At 38.1% G+C, this 17432-nt stretch overlaps 1 protein-coding gene across 1 annotated transcript in view; it reads right to left on the bottom strand.

Annotated features, from left to right (window-relative positions):
* The window catches only part of COL14A1 (collagen type XIV alpha 1 chain), a 114439-nt gene that overhangs the window by 68050 nt on the left and 28957 nt on the right, over window positions 1-17432 (bottom strand). Inside the window, exons 6-13 of the mRNA XM_058018790.1 lie at window positions 12054-12209; window positions 11252-11371; window positions 9754-9918; window positions 9197-9358; window positions 7696-7844; window positions 6629-6758; window positions 2186-2331; window positions 749-878 (exon numbers count right to left, since the gene is read on the bottom strand). Of these exons, the coding sequence (XP_057874773.1) occupies window positions 749-878; window positions 2186-2331; window positions 6629-6758; window positions 7696-7844; window positions 9197-9358; window positions 9754-9918; window positions 11252-11371; window positions 12054-12209 (1158 nt within the window). The remainder of the gene's footprint in view (window positions 1-748; window positions 879-2185; window positions 2332-6628; window positions 6759-7695; window positions 7845-9196; window positions 9359-9753; window positions 9919-11251; window positions 11372-12053; window positions 12210-17432) is intronic.

The raw sequence follows: 17432 nt of genomic DNA, 5'->3' as shown, positions 1-17432 counted from the left end.
AGCCAGGAGCACAAAATAAGAGGATTCACTCACTCCCCTGCTGGGAGCAATAGAGATGTCACTGAATGCAGTCCCAGAAATGTCCCAGAAGCAAAATTACTTATTTTCAATTCCTTTGTCTTCCAAAGGCTGGAGCTATTTACAGAGCTGACATGCAGTCTGTGTAGTTTGCAGAGGACAGAATTTAGCTGGCAAAACTCTTGCAGCTTATTAAAAACACACCATCTATCATGAGTGCACAGCCTTTCCAACCCTCCATTCACCAGATGTTAGGCAGCAGGGGTTGGACAGAAATCTTCTCTTTGCTTCTTTTCTGTCTGTACTGCTACTGAGCCAGAGGAATGACTTTCTCCACATGAGCAGGCTCACACACACACACACAGACCCCTGGTTTTCTAGCTAGAGGAGGCTAAACAGAGCATGTTTCTGTTTTCATCAGAATGGTCCACGTGGTGACCTTCATTCACCTTCAGCAAGTTTAAAAAACTGTCAGGAATTTAGCCAAGATCAATGGGGGCATCCATAGTACCACTACCAATGAGAGAGACTTGGTCACAACCCTGTTGCAAAAACAATCTGGTTTGTAGAAATCCTCATTCTCTGTAGATTGAGTATCCACAGTGAAAAACTTATGTAAAGACCTTACCCAACTGTTCAAACCAGATAATCAGATGTTTGCTCTAATACGTGCTAAGACCATTCTGAAGTTTTGTTAACAGTGAAGTGAATATAGATTTGAGCTGCCTACATGTAGTTTCTTGTCCTGTGAGGGGATCACTAGCTTCTTCTCCAAACATGGCATAAACTGTGACGGTATATTCTGTATTTGGCAACAGTCCATCCAGTTCAAGATCTGTTGAGGTCTCTCCAATTTTTATCTAAAAACACCACAAATCAAAAAAGATACATTATTTCTGAATTAGTTTACAATGAGGAATAATACCAGTTAAACACTTGAAATTAGATATATGATCAAATTTTCTACTGAGCATTTGTCTGACACTGCCTGCAGTGCCTTGCCCAAGGTTTTGGGATTTTGCACAATAATAAAAACTTTCAAAAAGCCATAAACCAGCATACAGGTAAAAGGACTTTAAAAGTGACTAAACATTAGCAATTATAAAGTATGCCTCTCCAGAATGAGCAGCTACCAAGGCCTTTTCCCATCTCCTTTTTCTTATTCCCACTCCCATCTATACTTTGGTTCATCTTCAGTCACAAATCTGAAAATCACATCACTCATTGGAGGAGTTGATTTCTATGCACACTGAGGCTCAGGTTTGTTGCTATTTGTATAATTTTCCTTTTCCACCTATTTGTGGAATAATATACCCACATTAACTGTACTTTTTTCTTTGGGGTAAAGCTCAGTCCTCCTGAAGCAGCCAGTTCCCAGGGAGGCCCCACTTTTAACAGAATTATGTGCTCACAGGCACTGAGCACACTTGGCAGTGAGCACAAGTCTGTGCTGGCTCTCAGCAGCTTCATGCCCTCTTCACAAGCTCACATGCCCCTGCATGCTTTATAGTGTTCTTGCTTGAACACTGATAATGTACATAACCTTTATTATACATATATAAACTTGAGTGTAGAAATTTTAAAATCCTAGACCAAAGTTCCATTGGTTTTATATGTTAGTGACAGAACACTAGACTTTACCTTATCCCCCCCTTCTTTTCCTTTGAAAGAATGTCTTCTAAAATCACTTTTGATGAAAGATGTTATCTTTACATTTAAAGATAAAGGCTGAACAGAATGAAAAGAAAACCAATGACAGTTTTCTTTCAGACCTACAAATTTTACTTAAAGGTCCTGATGAGGACTTTAATAAACTTCATATTTTTCTGCTGACGCACTTAGGAGATATCTTAGTTTTACTTGATTTTTTTCTTTGCGTGTTAGTTCTATAGGATGATACAATATCATTCTATAAAATTACAAAAGAGTCACTTAAATTCAGTTAAATTTGTTGCATTTTTATGACAATGACATAGAAATAACCAACTGGCACTTGCACTTTATTCATAGCCTCTGACACATACAATACTCAATCAAGTCATGGAAAAAAATCCAAGTATGTGGATCATATTGGAAGTTAAAAATATCTACTAGTTTGTTCTTTAAAATACCGATTTTTAATTTTTTTTTTATTAAATGCTATTCAAATGAAAGCAAAATACATCACCTCCTTCTCATCTGCTGCCAGTCCTTCTGTGAGGGGTGCATAGAGGATCATGTACCCTGTGGCACCCAGGACCCCATTCCACCTCACTCTCATGCTGCTCTGGGACACGTCGTACAGCTGCAGATCTGAGGCCATGGGCAAGGCAACTGCAGTGGAACAAGAGACAGACACTTCAGTTCCCTCACTTGAACAACCAGCTATTCTTCAAACACTTTGGTTTACCCCAGGAAACACACAGGAATATAGCTGTGTCCAGGCATGGAAGCGGAGTATCCTACAAATAAGATCTAATTGGTGCACAAAAGAACTCAGAATCAGATAAACAAGGAAATGCTAACCCAAACCAATTCCAATGCCAGGGCAGATTTATGCCTCACAAAGCATTTCAGCACAGTTTCTATTAGGAACCAGTAGGAGTTTTAAGGGATGGCTCTTTCAGGGTCTAATTCCCAAACTGGAGTGTGGCTGTGACAGGCATGAGGTACAATAGCCAAGAAAAACCCTGGATGAGCACACTGCACAGATCAAAAGACTTTGGCTGTAAACTGCTGCCTGTTTAAAGCCTGGACTCTCCAAACTGGCACCAAGGCCTGTATCAGTGGGATTATATGGGTAAGGTCATCCATTGCAAATCATGGCAAATGCCATCCTGATGAGGGAGAGCAGGTTGAGTGAAATTCAAACAATATCAGGAGATTTACTTGGGGATTTTAGGCATGGATACTAGAACACAGTATCAATCTGAGTTTCCAAATGCTTCTTTGCATATTTATAACTCTTTAGAGTAGTATTTTGCACTTTCCTGGTTGTCCTCACTTTATTCTTCTCACAGAATAACATCCCATGGCCTCTCCACTGCTGGTGCACCACTGAAGAATCCCACCAAAATATTCAGGCATGAATATGGAGAAATATGAAGAAACTTTGACTACTCCTTTGTAATTTTTACATTGAGAATAGTCCCTAGAATGACTGAAATGGTCTGAAATAACAGAAGACAATTGCTAACTAATACAAAACCTTTTCTATTTGAAATTCTGAAGAATCTGACCTGCACACAAATATTCAGGACCAAATTCTAATTTCAGTCACAGAGCTTCTCTGGACTCCTTGCCCAAGCTAACGCTTGGAGATACCCTGTCAAGTTGTTATCTCCAAGTACATCTCTTACATTATCTTCAACAAGCTCTAACAGAGCTCTAACAGAACCATGGCAGCCTCATCCTTTCTTGTTCATTGAGGCTGTTCACTCAGTTTGTCATTCCTGGCTGTAAACAGTGGCAAAAACTCAACCCAGGTTTCTCTTGAGGTTTCCACTTCCAGGTTACTCCACCTACCCATCCAAACCTTTCTCAACATACCTCCCTCCTACTCAAACCCTTGTTTTTGTATTGATTGATAGTCCCATGAATTCTCACAATTTCTCTAATTACAGGGAGAAACTACCCATGAACATTTTCAAATGTACTTCATTCTCCTTGCTTAGAGCTCCACTCACACTTCTGATACCCACAGCAACAAATTACATGTTGAGATGTCCTGAAGCCGCCTTGCACCATACTGTCTCATTCCTATTCAAACTTCCCCAAGGTCATAGAGTATCCATCACCTCTTCTTCCCCTTATTTTGATTCTAAAAAAACTATAGGAAAAGTGTCCTCCAACTGTAACTTTTGACTTGCATTTTCACTCTCAACAGGAACCGGTAGATACTCCAACAATATATATTAAACCTGACAAAGAGGTGACTGGAAATAAAATGCGGTGTTTTGTGGTGGAATTTTCAGCCAAAGAGCTCAAATCTCAAATATAAATATCTAGCAGATAATGCTGGTTTGCATCTTGGACAGTTACCTGACTATCCTAATATTCATAGGGAAAATTAAACATAGGGATAAATTCATAGGGATAAATTAAACCAACTAAAACCAGCTGGAATAAACGAAACCAGCTGGAATAGACTAAAACAGGTAAAAATATATTTCTAGCAAATTAATATGTGAATGAATTTCATATTTATTTCAATTTAAAAGTGACAATGAAATCACAAAACTTTCTACTTATCTCTACATTATGCATCTATCTGTTTAGATTTCACATACCTATAAACTATTTTCAATGTTCTAGATAAACAAATGCAATTGGTGACTATTTTAATAATGCAGTCAGTATTTCTCACACAGGCAGGAATGTAAACTACAATTTTCCATAATTTTCCATTAGAATAGTTAAAAAATATTTTAAAATTGCAGGTATTTTTAGCATGTGGATTGATTAATTCTTGCACATGTCAGGCTATTACTTCCAACCCACTATCAAAGACAGCTGCATAAAATACTTGATGCTGCAGGACCCAGGGGTATGATCTGATCAAATCTCTGAAAGCCAGCAGGGCTGGGCTCTGTCAGAACTTGACTGGGTGACTTCAAAGGAATACCAGGTGCAATACAGAACAATCCTGTTGGCTCAGTATGTGACTGTTCTGTAAGCTTCAATAAATTAAACAGGTCCTAACACTGCCTCGTGGGGTATAACATGGCAGGAGATGACATTTTGGGGGACTGAGACTAAAAGAAAATTCTAAAATAATCTTATATGATTCTATTTTGTTTTCAGATTGAGAACATTAACACTGACACAGAATCAAAGAACCACTGAGGATGAAAGGCATCTCTTGAGGTCATCTGGTCTAATTAACTTCCCTGTTCAGTCAGGTTCAGATAAAGCAGGTTGCTTAGAACCTTGTCTAGTTGGGCTTGAAATATGTCCAGAGATGCAGACTTCACAACCTCTCTGGACAATTTATTCTAGTGTCTGACCACCATTACAATAAAACTGTCTCCTCTCTGGTTTAAATTTAATTTCATGGGCTTTTAATTTGTGTCTGTTGACTTTTGTCCTGCTAATAAGCACCACTGAGAAAAGTCTGGCTCACTCCTCTTCTGCACTCCCTCACATCAGGGATTTGACACATTGACAAGTTAACCTGAACCTTCTCTTCTCCAGGCTGAGCAGTCCAGTTGTCTCAGATTCTTGGGAAAGATGTGCCAAGCCCTTAATCATCTTTACAGCCCTTCACTGAAGTCACTACATGAAGTTCACATCTGTCTTGTGTTGGGGGAACCCAGCACAAGACCAGGCACCCAGGTGTGGCCTCATCAGTGCTGAGCAGAGGGCAAGAATCATCAGCTCCATAAATCTGCTGGCAATTATTTTCTAATGCAATCCAGGAGGCTCTTGGCCTTCTTTGTGACAAGGGTGCTCTGCTGGCTCACAGTCGGTTTGCTGTTTGCCAGGGCCCCCTTCTCTGCAGAGCTCCCTTCCAGCTGGGCACCCTCAGTGTGTAGTGACACATGGGGCTGGCACTCACAAGGGTCAGGACTCTGCACTTCCCTTTTTTGAAATGCATAAGGTTCAACTTGTTTTCCTCTTCACATTCCTTGCCAGATTCAGCTCTAGGTTGGTCTTGGCTTTCTGAACTTACCCCTGCAAGATTAGACAACAGCTTTATACTTCTCCTGCGTCATTTGTCTCTTCTTATACATCACTTATACATTTCTTTTTAATGTCTGAGTTCTGTTACAAGCTTCTTGATTATCCATGCAAGCCTCCAGCCAGTTGGTTACCAATTGGCCAGTAGGGACCTTTCCTGAGCTTGTAGGATGTGATCTCCTCCTCCGCCATCAGCTCTTCCTTGTTTCTGTGTATGAGCTGCAGCAGAGCACTGGCTCCTTGATCACTTGGGTCAGGAAGGTGATAAAGCACTATAGAAATCCTATAGTTTTCTTGAGCCCTGCTGCTCTGTTCTTTCAGCAGATATCAGCTATTGATATACCGCATATGGACTTCTTGTCTCCTAGTCTGAGCTATACAGTTACTCTTTACTTCCATTCCTAATGTTTTCATATTTACTAAAAAAACCCCCTGCACTTTGTATAGAAATATATTAAACCGTAAATATATTAAATCTTACAATATCCCAAGGCATCATTTTACAGACAGAAAATAATTAAACCATTGAGAAAGAAACTTACAGAGTTACCTTGCAATCTTTGGCACTGGTGGGAATCACATGCAGGTATTCCAGGTCCCACCTAAATCTCCACTCATCAGATCATCTCCAGCTACAAATCTAGTTTTTAAAACTTGGCTCCACACCCAAAACACAGGAGTGTTCTAATTTAGGGTTCAATGCAACCGACTTCAAAGTTCAGCCCAGAGATAAAACCTTTCTCAGTGTTTAAATATCCACAGAGCATTCGGACTTAGGAGTTCAGCCCAGAATCATTAAAACAAAATTTAATTTAAGGCAAATGCACTAAAATAAGGTAAGTTGAAAAAGACTGCCTTCTGTGTTTATTTCTCACAAAGACTAATGCCTGCACAGTCTGACTAATCAAATCTGACTAGTCAAATCTGCAGCAAGCACACTAAGGATACCCACGTGTGGTTTCTGTTCCACGGAGGCCCTCACTGGCAGCATTGGAGTAGATAGCAAATACAGCTATTTGGTACTCAGTTAAAGACATCAGGTTTTTCAGAACTGCTGTTGATTCACTTCCATCTACCACGACCTGTTTAAAAGAAAATTTAACTAAATATGCATAAAGTAAACAAACTATATTACCATAAAATCAATCAATTCCTCTTTTAGGCAATTTTTGCAATGCACTAAAGTTCAGTTCATGCTGCATTTATATACAGTAAAGTGTCTGAAAAAACAGCAACCATATACATAGTCAAAATGCTTATCTAATATGAATAGCCATTCAGAAAAAAGGAAGAGCTTAGCTGAATAAAGTGTATGGGATACAGTTTAAGGATGCATACATGGCACTTTTTGATATAATATCATCATAAATATTCCCTTAGTACACACACAAAGAGTACTTCAAACTTCCATCAATATATATCCCTCCTCAGTTAGTTTCTAGTGCAAAAGGAAACAAAATATAACCTTAGTTAAATCCGTTTGCTCTTCTGCATTTCCATTCAATTTGATAAGTTGTCAGCCGGAGTCAAAAGCTTGTTCCACTGCATTTTTTCCATCTCCAAAATGTTGAAGTCCCACCCAAACAAACAATTCCCTCCAAATCTTCAATGACCAATTGTAGATGTCCCAAATGTAGATGTCCCAAAAGATATTTTATGAATATCTTTTTCTTAGAACTTACCATCACCTCCTACCTCTTCTGCTCTTGTAAAAAGAGTGGTGCAGGGGGTGTCAGTAGAATTGCTTCAAGTAACCATATATGGTAAGGAAAAATGCAGGCACCTCACCCCACCCCCTGAAAGTAATTATTATTATAGCATTTAATTTACTTTAAATTGTATGACGGACATGTAGCCTAGCTGCTACCTAACCTTTGTCACCATCCAGTGTGACCAACCTCCTTTCTGGAGCCCTCACGGGGAATTTCAGAGTGCATTTAAAAGAGAACCACAGATTTCCTGTCTCGTTAGTTGCCCCTCCTGCATTAAAACCTCCTGGGCATCTTTTGCTCCTATTACCTCTTCTGGCTGTCCTCCTCGAGTGGGGTAGTACACCACCCTGTACTTTTCCACTTTGCCTGGTGCATGGGCCCAGCTGACCCGGAAGCCTCTCGCTGTCACCTCCGATGTGACCAAATCCGAGGGAGTCCCAAGAGAAGCAATTGTTCCTAGGTTGGGGACAACATAAATTTTTATACCCTTCTGCACAATAATTGCTTGGTTTGTTATATTTTCTAAAGCTCTAAATATTTTCCCCCATCAGAAAATCAAATAATTGGCTATTGCTCACTTATTTAGGTTATTTTCAATAGAAACAAAGAAGTAATAATGAGTACTGGACAAGGAGTTTCTCTGGGACAAAACCTCCCTGGCCTTTTATAAATCTTTATATGAAAAAGACAAAAATAAAACACTAAGCCTTCCTGACCTTCTTCCCATCACTATTTCCAGACCATTCTGCTGAGGTTTTTTCCAGGTTGCTTTCCTCCCAGTCATGAAAAACACACAAGTACATATACAGCTGTGATCTCCTGTGCTCCTCAGCAGGTTGGAAACTGATACTGCCTGTCAGCCTGCTGAAGAGACACAGTCAACAGTGATCTTCTCTGGCAATCATTCTTTTCCACAAAGATGTCTCATCTATCCATGGTTTTTCCATTTTTTCTGCTCAAGAGAGCCTTCTTTATTGATATATATTACATATATCTATATATTATATTGAATATATATATTATATTCAATGTATATATATATATATATTATATTCCATATATCCATATATATTATGAGAGAGAGAGAGAAAGAAAATAACTCAGCATTTCTGTGCTATTAAGGAATCACAAACCAATAAATAGCAACAAAATCCACTGAAATCTTTCAGAAAGAAAGGGCTCAGGTAGAACTGTATTTCTGGCAAATTGCAACACTTTTTCATAGGCATATCTTTTCTTCAGAAAAGCCAAAATAGTTGTAGTCAGAGGAGGCTTTTTAAGATAAGAAAAATTTTCTTTGCTGTTATCGTTTCTTATGAACCAAAATATATTTTTTGTGTATTAAATCAGAAAGAGGAAAATCCATCAAGAGGAGGGACAAAGTAATCTAAATAGTTGAAACTCCTGAGTACTTATGAGACAGTAAAAACATTAAGTTAGGAGATGGAAAGCACAGCATGAACATAACAATTCCATGTGCAGCTGTTAAACTAATTCATCCCCAAAACTCTGTATTACAGAAAGATTTCCTTACCTGCCACTTGGAAATACTTACAGCAGAATGAATGCACTTTTTTTTTTTTTGTACTACCAAATACCATAATATTTACCTCTACTAAAAACAGAGAGCAAAAGATCAAAGATATCTAAGCAAGAATAAAACATAGCTAGGAAGATAACTTCCCTGACAGTGGAAGCAAAAGAATATATAGCGTGAGTCTAGTGCCAAAAGCCAGCTTAGGACTGCAGGTATTTGATTTGCAGCTCTAAGTTCATCATAAGTTACATTAAATTTTGTTTCTCTTTACCTTTGATTTCCTTTTCCTGCTCCTCTACTCGTGAGCACACTGTTCTGGTAAGACCTTCCACAATGGTATGCATGAAGTTAAAGTCAGCCACGTTGTAGACATGTGTGCTGTCAGGCTCAGAGGCAATCTCTTTGAGTTCATTGATATCTGCATTCTTTACACCTTTTATTGGAAAGGAGAATAACAAAAATATTTGCAATGAAAAAGAAAAAATCTAGTATACACAGGGTTTGATAAAAAACTAATAATATAAAACTCTGTTTTAATGACCAACTACAAATTGCTCTGTTTTGAAGATGTCAATGCAAGATGTTAATTTCTGCCACTGTAAGTGGCATCTTTTCAGCTGTCTCATGAAAATGTAGTATCCATGTATACTGCTAAATTCCAGTTATAACAGCAATGTTATAAGCAATTCTTATAAAAGATACAAATTAATGATGACATGATTAATGATGAATAAGGCAGAAAAGAACACTTCCTTAGTACAGCCAGCAACAGATACAAATACACTTGAGTACAATGGGACATGTACATGGATATGGCAGAATACTCACCAATAGCAAACAGCTCAATGCCAGCATCTCGTAGGTTTTTAGCAGGAGGGATTACATCATCTTGGGACTTCCCATCAGTAATCAGTATCCCAATTTTAGATACCCCAGGCCTTGCACCTGCTTCAGGCTTAAAGCTGTTTTCCAAAATGTAAGTTAAGGCGAGACCTAAAAAAGAAAACATTTTAAAAGACTTTTACAGATGAAACATCTATTAGCTTTGCCAATATCACAGTGTTTGTTTTTCTACTCAATGTAAAAATTCTGATGAAGAATAAGCATAAAAGAAGAATTTATTTACTGAAAAATTAAATTCCAACAGCAGCCTAAACCACAGAGAAGCTGAAATTTATTTTTAGCAGCCTTTTGATCAATCAATATATTTTAAACTGGCTGTGAAAACCTAAATTGATATTTCTGTAAATACATCATCTTTTTTTTCTTACTCTACCAAGTTCTACCAAGTTAGAACAGGAAGTTTCCTCTCCCTATATTGCTTATATGAAAGCACATGCTCTGGATAGTTTAGTAAATCCTCATGCTACATATAATCTTACTTTTGTTTGTTTTTTTATTTTTTTCCAACTTACAAGTTGAAAAAAAAGCTTTGTTTACTCTAAGGGAAATCTGATTTTAATAAATGCTAATTATTTGAAAGGAAAGAAGAACAACAGCTTCAGGACAAACTTACACATCACCATGAGATCTTATCTGAAAACTCTTTTAAATCTGTACAGCTAATGTTTCTAACTCATTTTCATCTAACGTCCATATAAAATAATCATGATAATTTACTACTTCCTACCACCCAGTAATCTCACTCCTAGAATCATACTAGAGTTTTCTGTCCTTTGTCCCACTGCAATCACTCCTTCTACCAAAATAAAGACTGTTGCTTATTGTTTCTTCTACTCCTTACCCGCCAGGGGAAAAGAAAAAAGCAACAATTTACTTAAAGCCATGTCTGGGTCTTTGGGTATAACATTCCAACATTACTAACTGCTGCTTTGATGACACTGGAATTGTATTCAGAGACTGTACTTTTCCCAGATTGTCAGGCATCTCCCCTTTATCCATCACTAAGTGTCTCTGAGGCTTCAGTGCTTTAACTACTAAAAGGTCAATGGAAACCTAAAAGCCCAGGGTGGTCATTTGTAAAGTTAGTATTACCAGTTGTCAAATATTGAAACAACATTCTTTCCTTCTCCAGAATAAAGCTCTGTGCATGAACATTATAAATGGATTTTGCATTTTCTTCCCAGCAGGTCAAAGATTTTACTTCCAGCACAGAGAGTTAGGTAACTTTGTGTTATGAGACCCTGTCCTGATTCCCAGTGAAGCCAATGGACAAGCGCTTCAGAAAAGGCTTAACTGACACAGGATAAAGTCCTTGGCAAGCTGCAAAACCCCTGTCCCTTCTACCCTTCATAACAAGCACTGGCACTTGTTGGGCTGTGCAGCAGAATGTGTTTTTTAATAAAAGGCAGAGCATCCCCAGTACCTGTCAGCGTATTCCCTCCCTTGTAGGGCAGGTTACGGACTGCATCCAGAACAGCCTCCTTCGTGCCGTAGGCGTTCAGGTGCCACTCAATGCGGGGATCCCCGCTGTACTGTGCGAGACCTAAGGAGCCACAAAGAAGGCAATCCATCAGAAGACAAATCAGGTTTTTTCAAGTATATAGACTTTATGTACTTGGTTTCAAGTACCTTATCAATTAGCTTACTGCAAGGAGCTTTGCTACCATACTAGAAAAACTGCATTGGTTGACAACAAAAAGTAGCATGAAATTGTTCAAGGTGACAACTCCACAATTCACTTTCAAGGCCTTTTACTCAAGCGCTAATTAAATGAAAAGCAAAGAAATACAAAACTTTTTCAGTTACTAACACTGCAAAAATTCTTTAGAAGAACAATTTTACTTAATGTACCTTTGAATGGTAGCAGATCAGAAATATAACATTTCAGCCAGTTTAAAGCACAGAAAAAGCCATCCATTGGCACATTCTGCCTGAAAAAATTAAACTGCAAGTGTTTGAGACTAATGCTGATTGAAGTCAGTAAGACTGTTTCCACTGTTTTCATTTTTCACTAACATTGCATTAGAGTTAAGTGGAGGATCACAGTAAACAGTGAAGAATTAATACTACAAACATTCCAACAGCATTACTCTGATGATAGAAGTGCTAGTGCTATATGAGGATGAATCTTGCAAAAAAGAGTAGCATTACGCTGTTAACTATCATGAAAAGATAACATTTTTAGACTGCTGGAGAAATATTATGAAAAAAGTGTGGCACCTTACCTACTCTTGTTTTCTCAGATCCCACATTGAAAGCAGAAACAAGGTTTTCCAGGAACAGTCGAACAAGCCTGAAATTGAATCTGCCAATACTCCAAGAACCATCTACTAGTATCACAATATCTGCAATTGCTGGAGTTTTACAGGTAAACAGGCTTCCTGTAAATCATTAAAATTAAATCAATATTATTAATTCGACAATAAAATTGTAATCCAATAAATATATGCCTTCTTCCTCCCACTTAGCTTGGTAATTAAAGCTTTCTTCCATAGAAGAAAGCAAAATGACTACAAGTGCCTGTTCTAACTTCAGTTATAGAATAGTCTGGCCATTATCTACTTCAGTTCTTTCATTAAAATGTTCAAAATTACTTTTGGGAGGCCTATGAAAAGAAATCCTCCTTCTAGAAATACTTTAGAAAGAAAATACTAACTGCCACATAGCACAACCAAACCAAGAGTTGGTTTTCACTCCCAAAGCACATACACAATTTCAGTCCCCATACACAGTGAATGACACATAGCCTTAGGCACAGACAGTGCAGAGAGAGCTACCTAGAGATGCAGACATATAAAACAATTATCAAGGCCCTTTTCACAGGCAATAGAGAAAACCAGGTGTTTCTATAGAACTCAAAAGCCCTATAGAAAACCACTAGGCATGACTGTAGACTTGTAAATCCAGAAGTGAATATCACTCCTGCTCCTGGGAGTTGAGCAGAACTGAAGGCCAATTGAATATGCTGTATTAAACCTAAGTAGGAGGCACTTAATACAGCAGAGGTAAAATGCAAAGACCTCAGATTCAAATTCTCAGTCTCTATGAGAACAGGCATGAGAATGAAGCTTTAGTCTTACAGATATACAGAAAAATACAAGAGAGTTAAAAAAATTTAAAAAAAAACAAAAAAAACCAAAAACCAAAATAAACTACAGAAAAGATCTGATCACAATTAGCAGAAGTACACATTAATGGTCTCTAAGGCTTAACTAACCAGTGGGAAAATGAAAGAAAGAGAAGTAGAGATTAGACACAAATTGCACTATGAGCCAACTGAGAACCTAAACAGAAGTGCCACATTCAGTTTGAGAAAACACCAGGAAGAGAAGAAAGGGAATGGAAAAGGTTTTCAGAACCTCAGACAGAATTGCCATATTCTACAGAAGTGGACCTGTGACTGTAAAATTAAGGTAGCTGAAACAGTGGACTCGTAGGGAGGGAAACAAAGGAATGGTGCTACACAGATATAAGAAATTAGAGCTTATGTTTGAAATACAAAAATACAAACTCCACACCGGATTTGCTATGGAATAAAAGGGGAAGTAGGAAAGACAAACTAAAGCAGGTTTAGTAGAATAGATATGATGCATCACGTACCATTTAGGGATGAAAATCATGACCCTCAATACAGTAAAAAACAAACATAGATTAGTGAAGTAAGCTGCAGCCCAGCTTTTATAATTTTTGTCAGGATCCACTGTATAAGTTAGTTCACAAAGAATACTAACAGTTCAACATGGTGCTAACAGGAATCAGCAAGTACACTGCCAGAAATAAACTGATTTGAGCAGAGATGTTCAGCAAATAAAAGAAGTAAGTCAGTGAGAAATTATCTAAAAGATGTTTGCATTAGCTCCCAAGAAATTCTCCTGATACACAGAGAAAATAAAACATATGGTTAGCAACTTTAAACTTTCACAACAAATTATTAATGACAATCTTTTCATTAAATACATAACCATGTTCTCACAGGCAAAACCAATCTGATGTGCAGAAGGAGTTCCATTGGTAATAATTAAGGGTTAGATTCATACTGTAGTGTAAATCCACTGAGCATTAAACCCAATCCATAAAGTTACAGTTAATGTCTTAAACGTGCACTACAAATATTTTTAGAAGAACAGGGAACATTTCCTACGTGCAGCTAGCAGTGCAAAGTAAGTTCTAAACACATGACAAAAATTCCACTTACAATGATGCCAAAGCAAATATTTTATTTTAGCTTTTACTGTACAAGACAACACTATTTGAATTGGCAACACATTTTAATGTATTGACACTGGGGGACATTTAGTAAGCATCAGAAAAATGATCTTAAATTGGAACATAATTCCAAAAGAGGTCCAAATCTTTATGTCACTGAAGTCAACAGAAAAACTTCCCTTGATTTCAGTGGGACTGGAATCTGTTTTGTGATTTAATAGGAATCTACTAGTCATGGCAAAATTAATATTTCAAATATCTTTGGCAAATAAACTTCCTGTTCATCAGTCTGCAATGATTGCAGTATCTGTCTTCCATTAACAATTGTGCCATTCTCACACTGGCCATGACTAGCATTGCAAGCTTCAATAGAGCTACTGGCAAAGTAAAATGCTACTCAACACCAGTTAGAATGAAAGCACAGGGCTCCTGATTCACATCCAAACAGCTGTACAATAGCACAGATGTACCTTTCAGTACTATCCCAGAAGTTTAATCATATGGCCCAATGAGGATAACAGGATTTGTGTGGTTGTATTTTCCTTCTCTACTTCTAAAATCTTGTGCTGAGTATGAAACCCAGTTATTACCTTTGGTAATATTTCATATAATTTCATATCAACAAGTTTTGCCTATAAGGCTTCTTTAATCCTGTAGTGATGGCTTTGTAGTGATTTTATCAGTTTTAGTAAATCCATGCAGTGAAGCAAAATTCAAAGAATAAAGAAAACAATAACGACATTCCTTTCCATGTTTTATTTCCACATCATCAGATCAATGCAAATAGTATAATCCAATTATTTTTTGTTAAAGAAACTTGTGAGGTTTGATCCAAGACTGTACTGCAAGGTCACAGTGTGAATATTTGTTTCATTCTTCGTAGGTAGGAGATACTTGTTGCATCTTTTCTGCATTAAACATTTAGGTTTTTTACTTCTGTACACCCACTATTTTGCTTATGTTTTCTCCTTGTTGTACTTAATAGAACTGTAGAAAGTTCCCTAAAAGGGAATAAACAACAGTGAGACATTAAACAGAATAATGCAGTGATAGAATCTTTAAAACCTGATAGGAACACAAACACCATGACATCCTAGTTAATGAATTTAGTCTAAAAGACACAGTGTGTAGCAAATAATTTCTGCACCCCACTGTGCTTAGCCAGTTTCCATTGCCAGTTCTTGCAAATGTCTTTTTCAATAATCTTTCCATACAGTCATACATGGTCATGAATTCCTGTAGGGTTTGAGGGTAATTTTGAACATTTCAAGAATATACACAATTTTAATTGGCAATTTTCCCAACAACATTTCTTAAAGGAGGATGACAGCATATCATTCAACACAATAAAGCTCTCAACACTCAGTGTTTTAGTCTACTACAAGGTTCAGTAGTGTGATCAGGTTCGATAGTGTGCTTATTTCCCTTTTATTCAGTCATCAAGAAAAGAGTAGAGAGAAGGCCCCACTTCCCTCTGAAGCATACAATACTCACCACTTTCAAAAGTAGGACAGTAGGGAAGAGACCAGTTACCAAATTTTATATCATGTTTCCTAATGTCATATAGAAACCATAATTCTGATTCAAGTGCTGCATTCCACAACAAACAATAACAGAGCCTGTGATCTTTAGGTAAGCAAAAATAGCAAAATTGCACAAATTGTAAAGTCAGAATAACAACCTGTATATTTTGCACCAGCAACTGTCTTCAGTTGCTTCACTTACAATTGGAGGAGAATTTTTATGGGGAAGAAAGTAAAATATTAATGCACCATCTTCCTAGCACTACTTGGCAGAAGGAACTTGCCACTCTGCCAGAAAGCTGAGGAGGAAGGGACTCTGCCTGCTCATTTCTGCTTTTCACAGAAGAAGGCACAGACTCAAAATTCCACCTTCAAAGGCACCAACATAGAGCAAAGGGCTACCAACAGTGTTTTAGGGTGAATTATTTGCCCAAAACCTGCTTCAGTACCACCAAAAATCAAATCACCATGAAGAATTTTGGTTCCTTGGTTTCAGGGAAATTTTTCAAAGAGCCGGCACTGAAAGAGCTTTGCATCTGCCAGATGACGTTTTCTGAATTTGATTCCTTAAGCCCCTAGACACTGAAGGTGATTTGCTGGCACTTCCAATATGCAAGTGTTACACTGCTCAAAACCATGCCAAAACTGTCTGAGAGTGAAGCCAGTGATGGCAATGCTGAAAGAAAGATCCAGACAGCATTTTCTGGGATAGAGGGAGTGTTATTGGAGCCTGCAAAACAGGACCCTTGAGCCACCCCACTGAAGGGAATGGAGTGTAGAGAGAGGCCTGGGAGAAGCTCTGACAGTGTGGGGGCTGCACAGAGCACAGCAGGCTTGACAAGCTCCTGGAAACACTGACCACCTCTCCAGGGCTGCCTCCCCTACCTGCAGCCATTCCTCCACACACGTGCTGTGAGCAAGTGAGCAATGGTAAAAACAGGAGCTCAACCAAAAACACCTGCAAGCCTTACTCACAGAGAAATATAAAACTATAATTTTTAATCTAGAGAGGGTATTTTGACTCCTGTAGTTAATACTACTACTCTTTGAAAGTTCCTTGACAGGCAAAGGGAGAAGCAGCAAATACAGGCACTGTCACATGGGAGGACTCAAGGCTTTAGACAAACCAGTTCAATTTGCATGCAGTTATGATATGTTTTACAGAAACACATTTGATATTTTGCCTCCCCTTGGTATGAAACTCTGTTCTCATTTTCAAGAGCCAAAACACACACTTCTCCTGCTAGAAGTTAAGACTATAATTCTTTCTGAGTCTGCAATATGTCGTTTCCTTTCTTACTCTCTGTCACAGTGGAAAGTCAAATAATATATATGGAAGGAGAGGAAGAAAGTTCAAGTAGAGGTGAATAATAATAATACAGTATGAACAGAAGACTCGTTCATGGGATAACAAAGCACAAAAGGCAAGAAGCTTGATGCCAGCAATGAGTGAAAAATACCTTGTGAATAAAGCATGAATGACAGAGAACAGCCAGTCCTCCACAGCAACTGACAGCACCACGCTGAGCAGAAGCACCACTGAGGACAAGGACAGTGTAAATCTACATTAGCAAAATGTCACATCTTTTATTAAAAAGGGTTAAAAAAATTAAGGGACGTGAGGCAGTGTCCAGCTCCAAAATTCAGCAACTCACTAGTCCACACTTCTGACATTGATATTATTGTTCTGTGCTGGTGATATCATCCTTGCACTTGGACCTCAGTTTAACACATCCCATATGTCAGGCCTATGGACCAGACAAATGGATATAACATAACTGCTGCTCTTTAAACTAGATCCAACCACAGCTTGAATTTGAAGAACCCAAATGTTGGAACATTAGGTTTAATGAGCAGCCCCACAAGGTTAGAAGT

The sequence above is a fragment of the Melospiza georgiana genome, chromosome 1, assembly GCF_028018845.1.
Source record: "Melospiza georgiana isolate bMelGeo1 chromosome 1, bMelGeo1.pri, whole genome shotgun sequence".
Classification (NCBI taxonomy): Eukaryota; Metazoa; Chordata; class Aves; order Passeriformes; family Passerellidae; genus Melospiza; species Melospiza georgiana.
The sequence above is the reverse complement of the archived record's forward strand: the minus strand, read 5'-3'. Positions and strand labels throughout refer to the sequence as shown.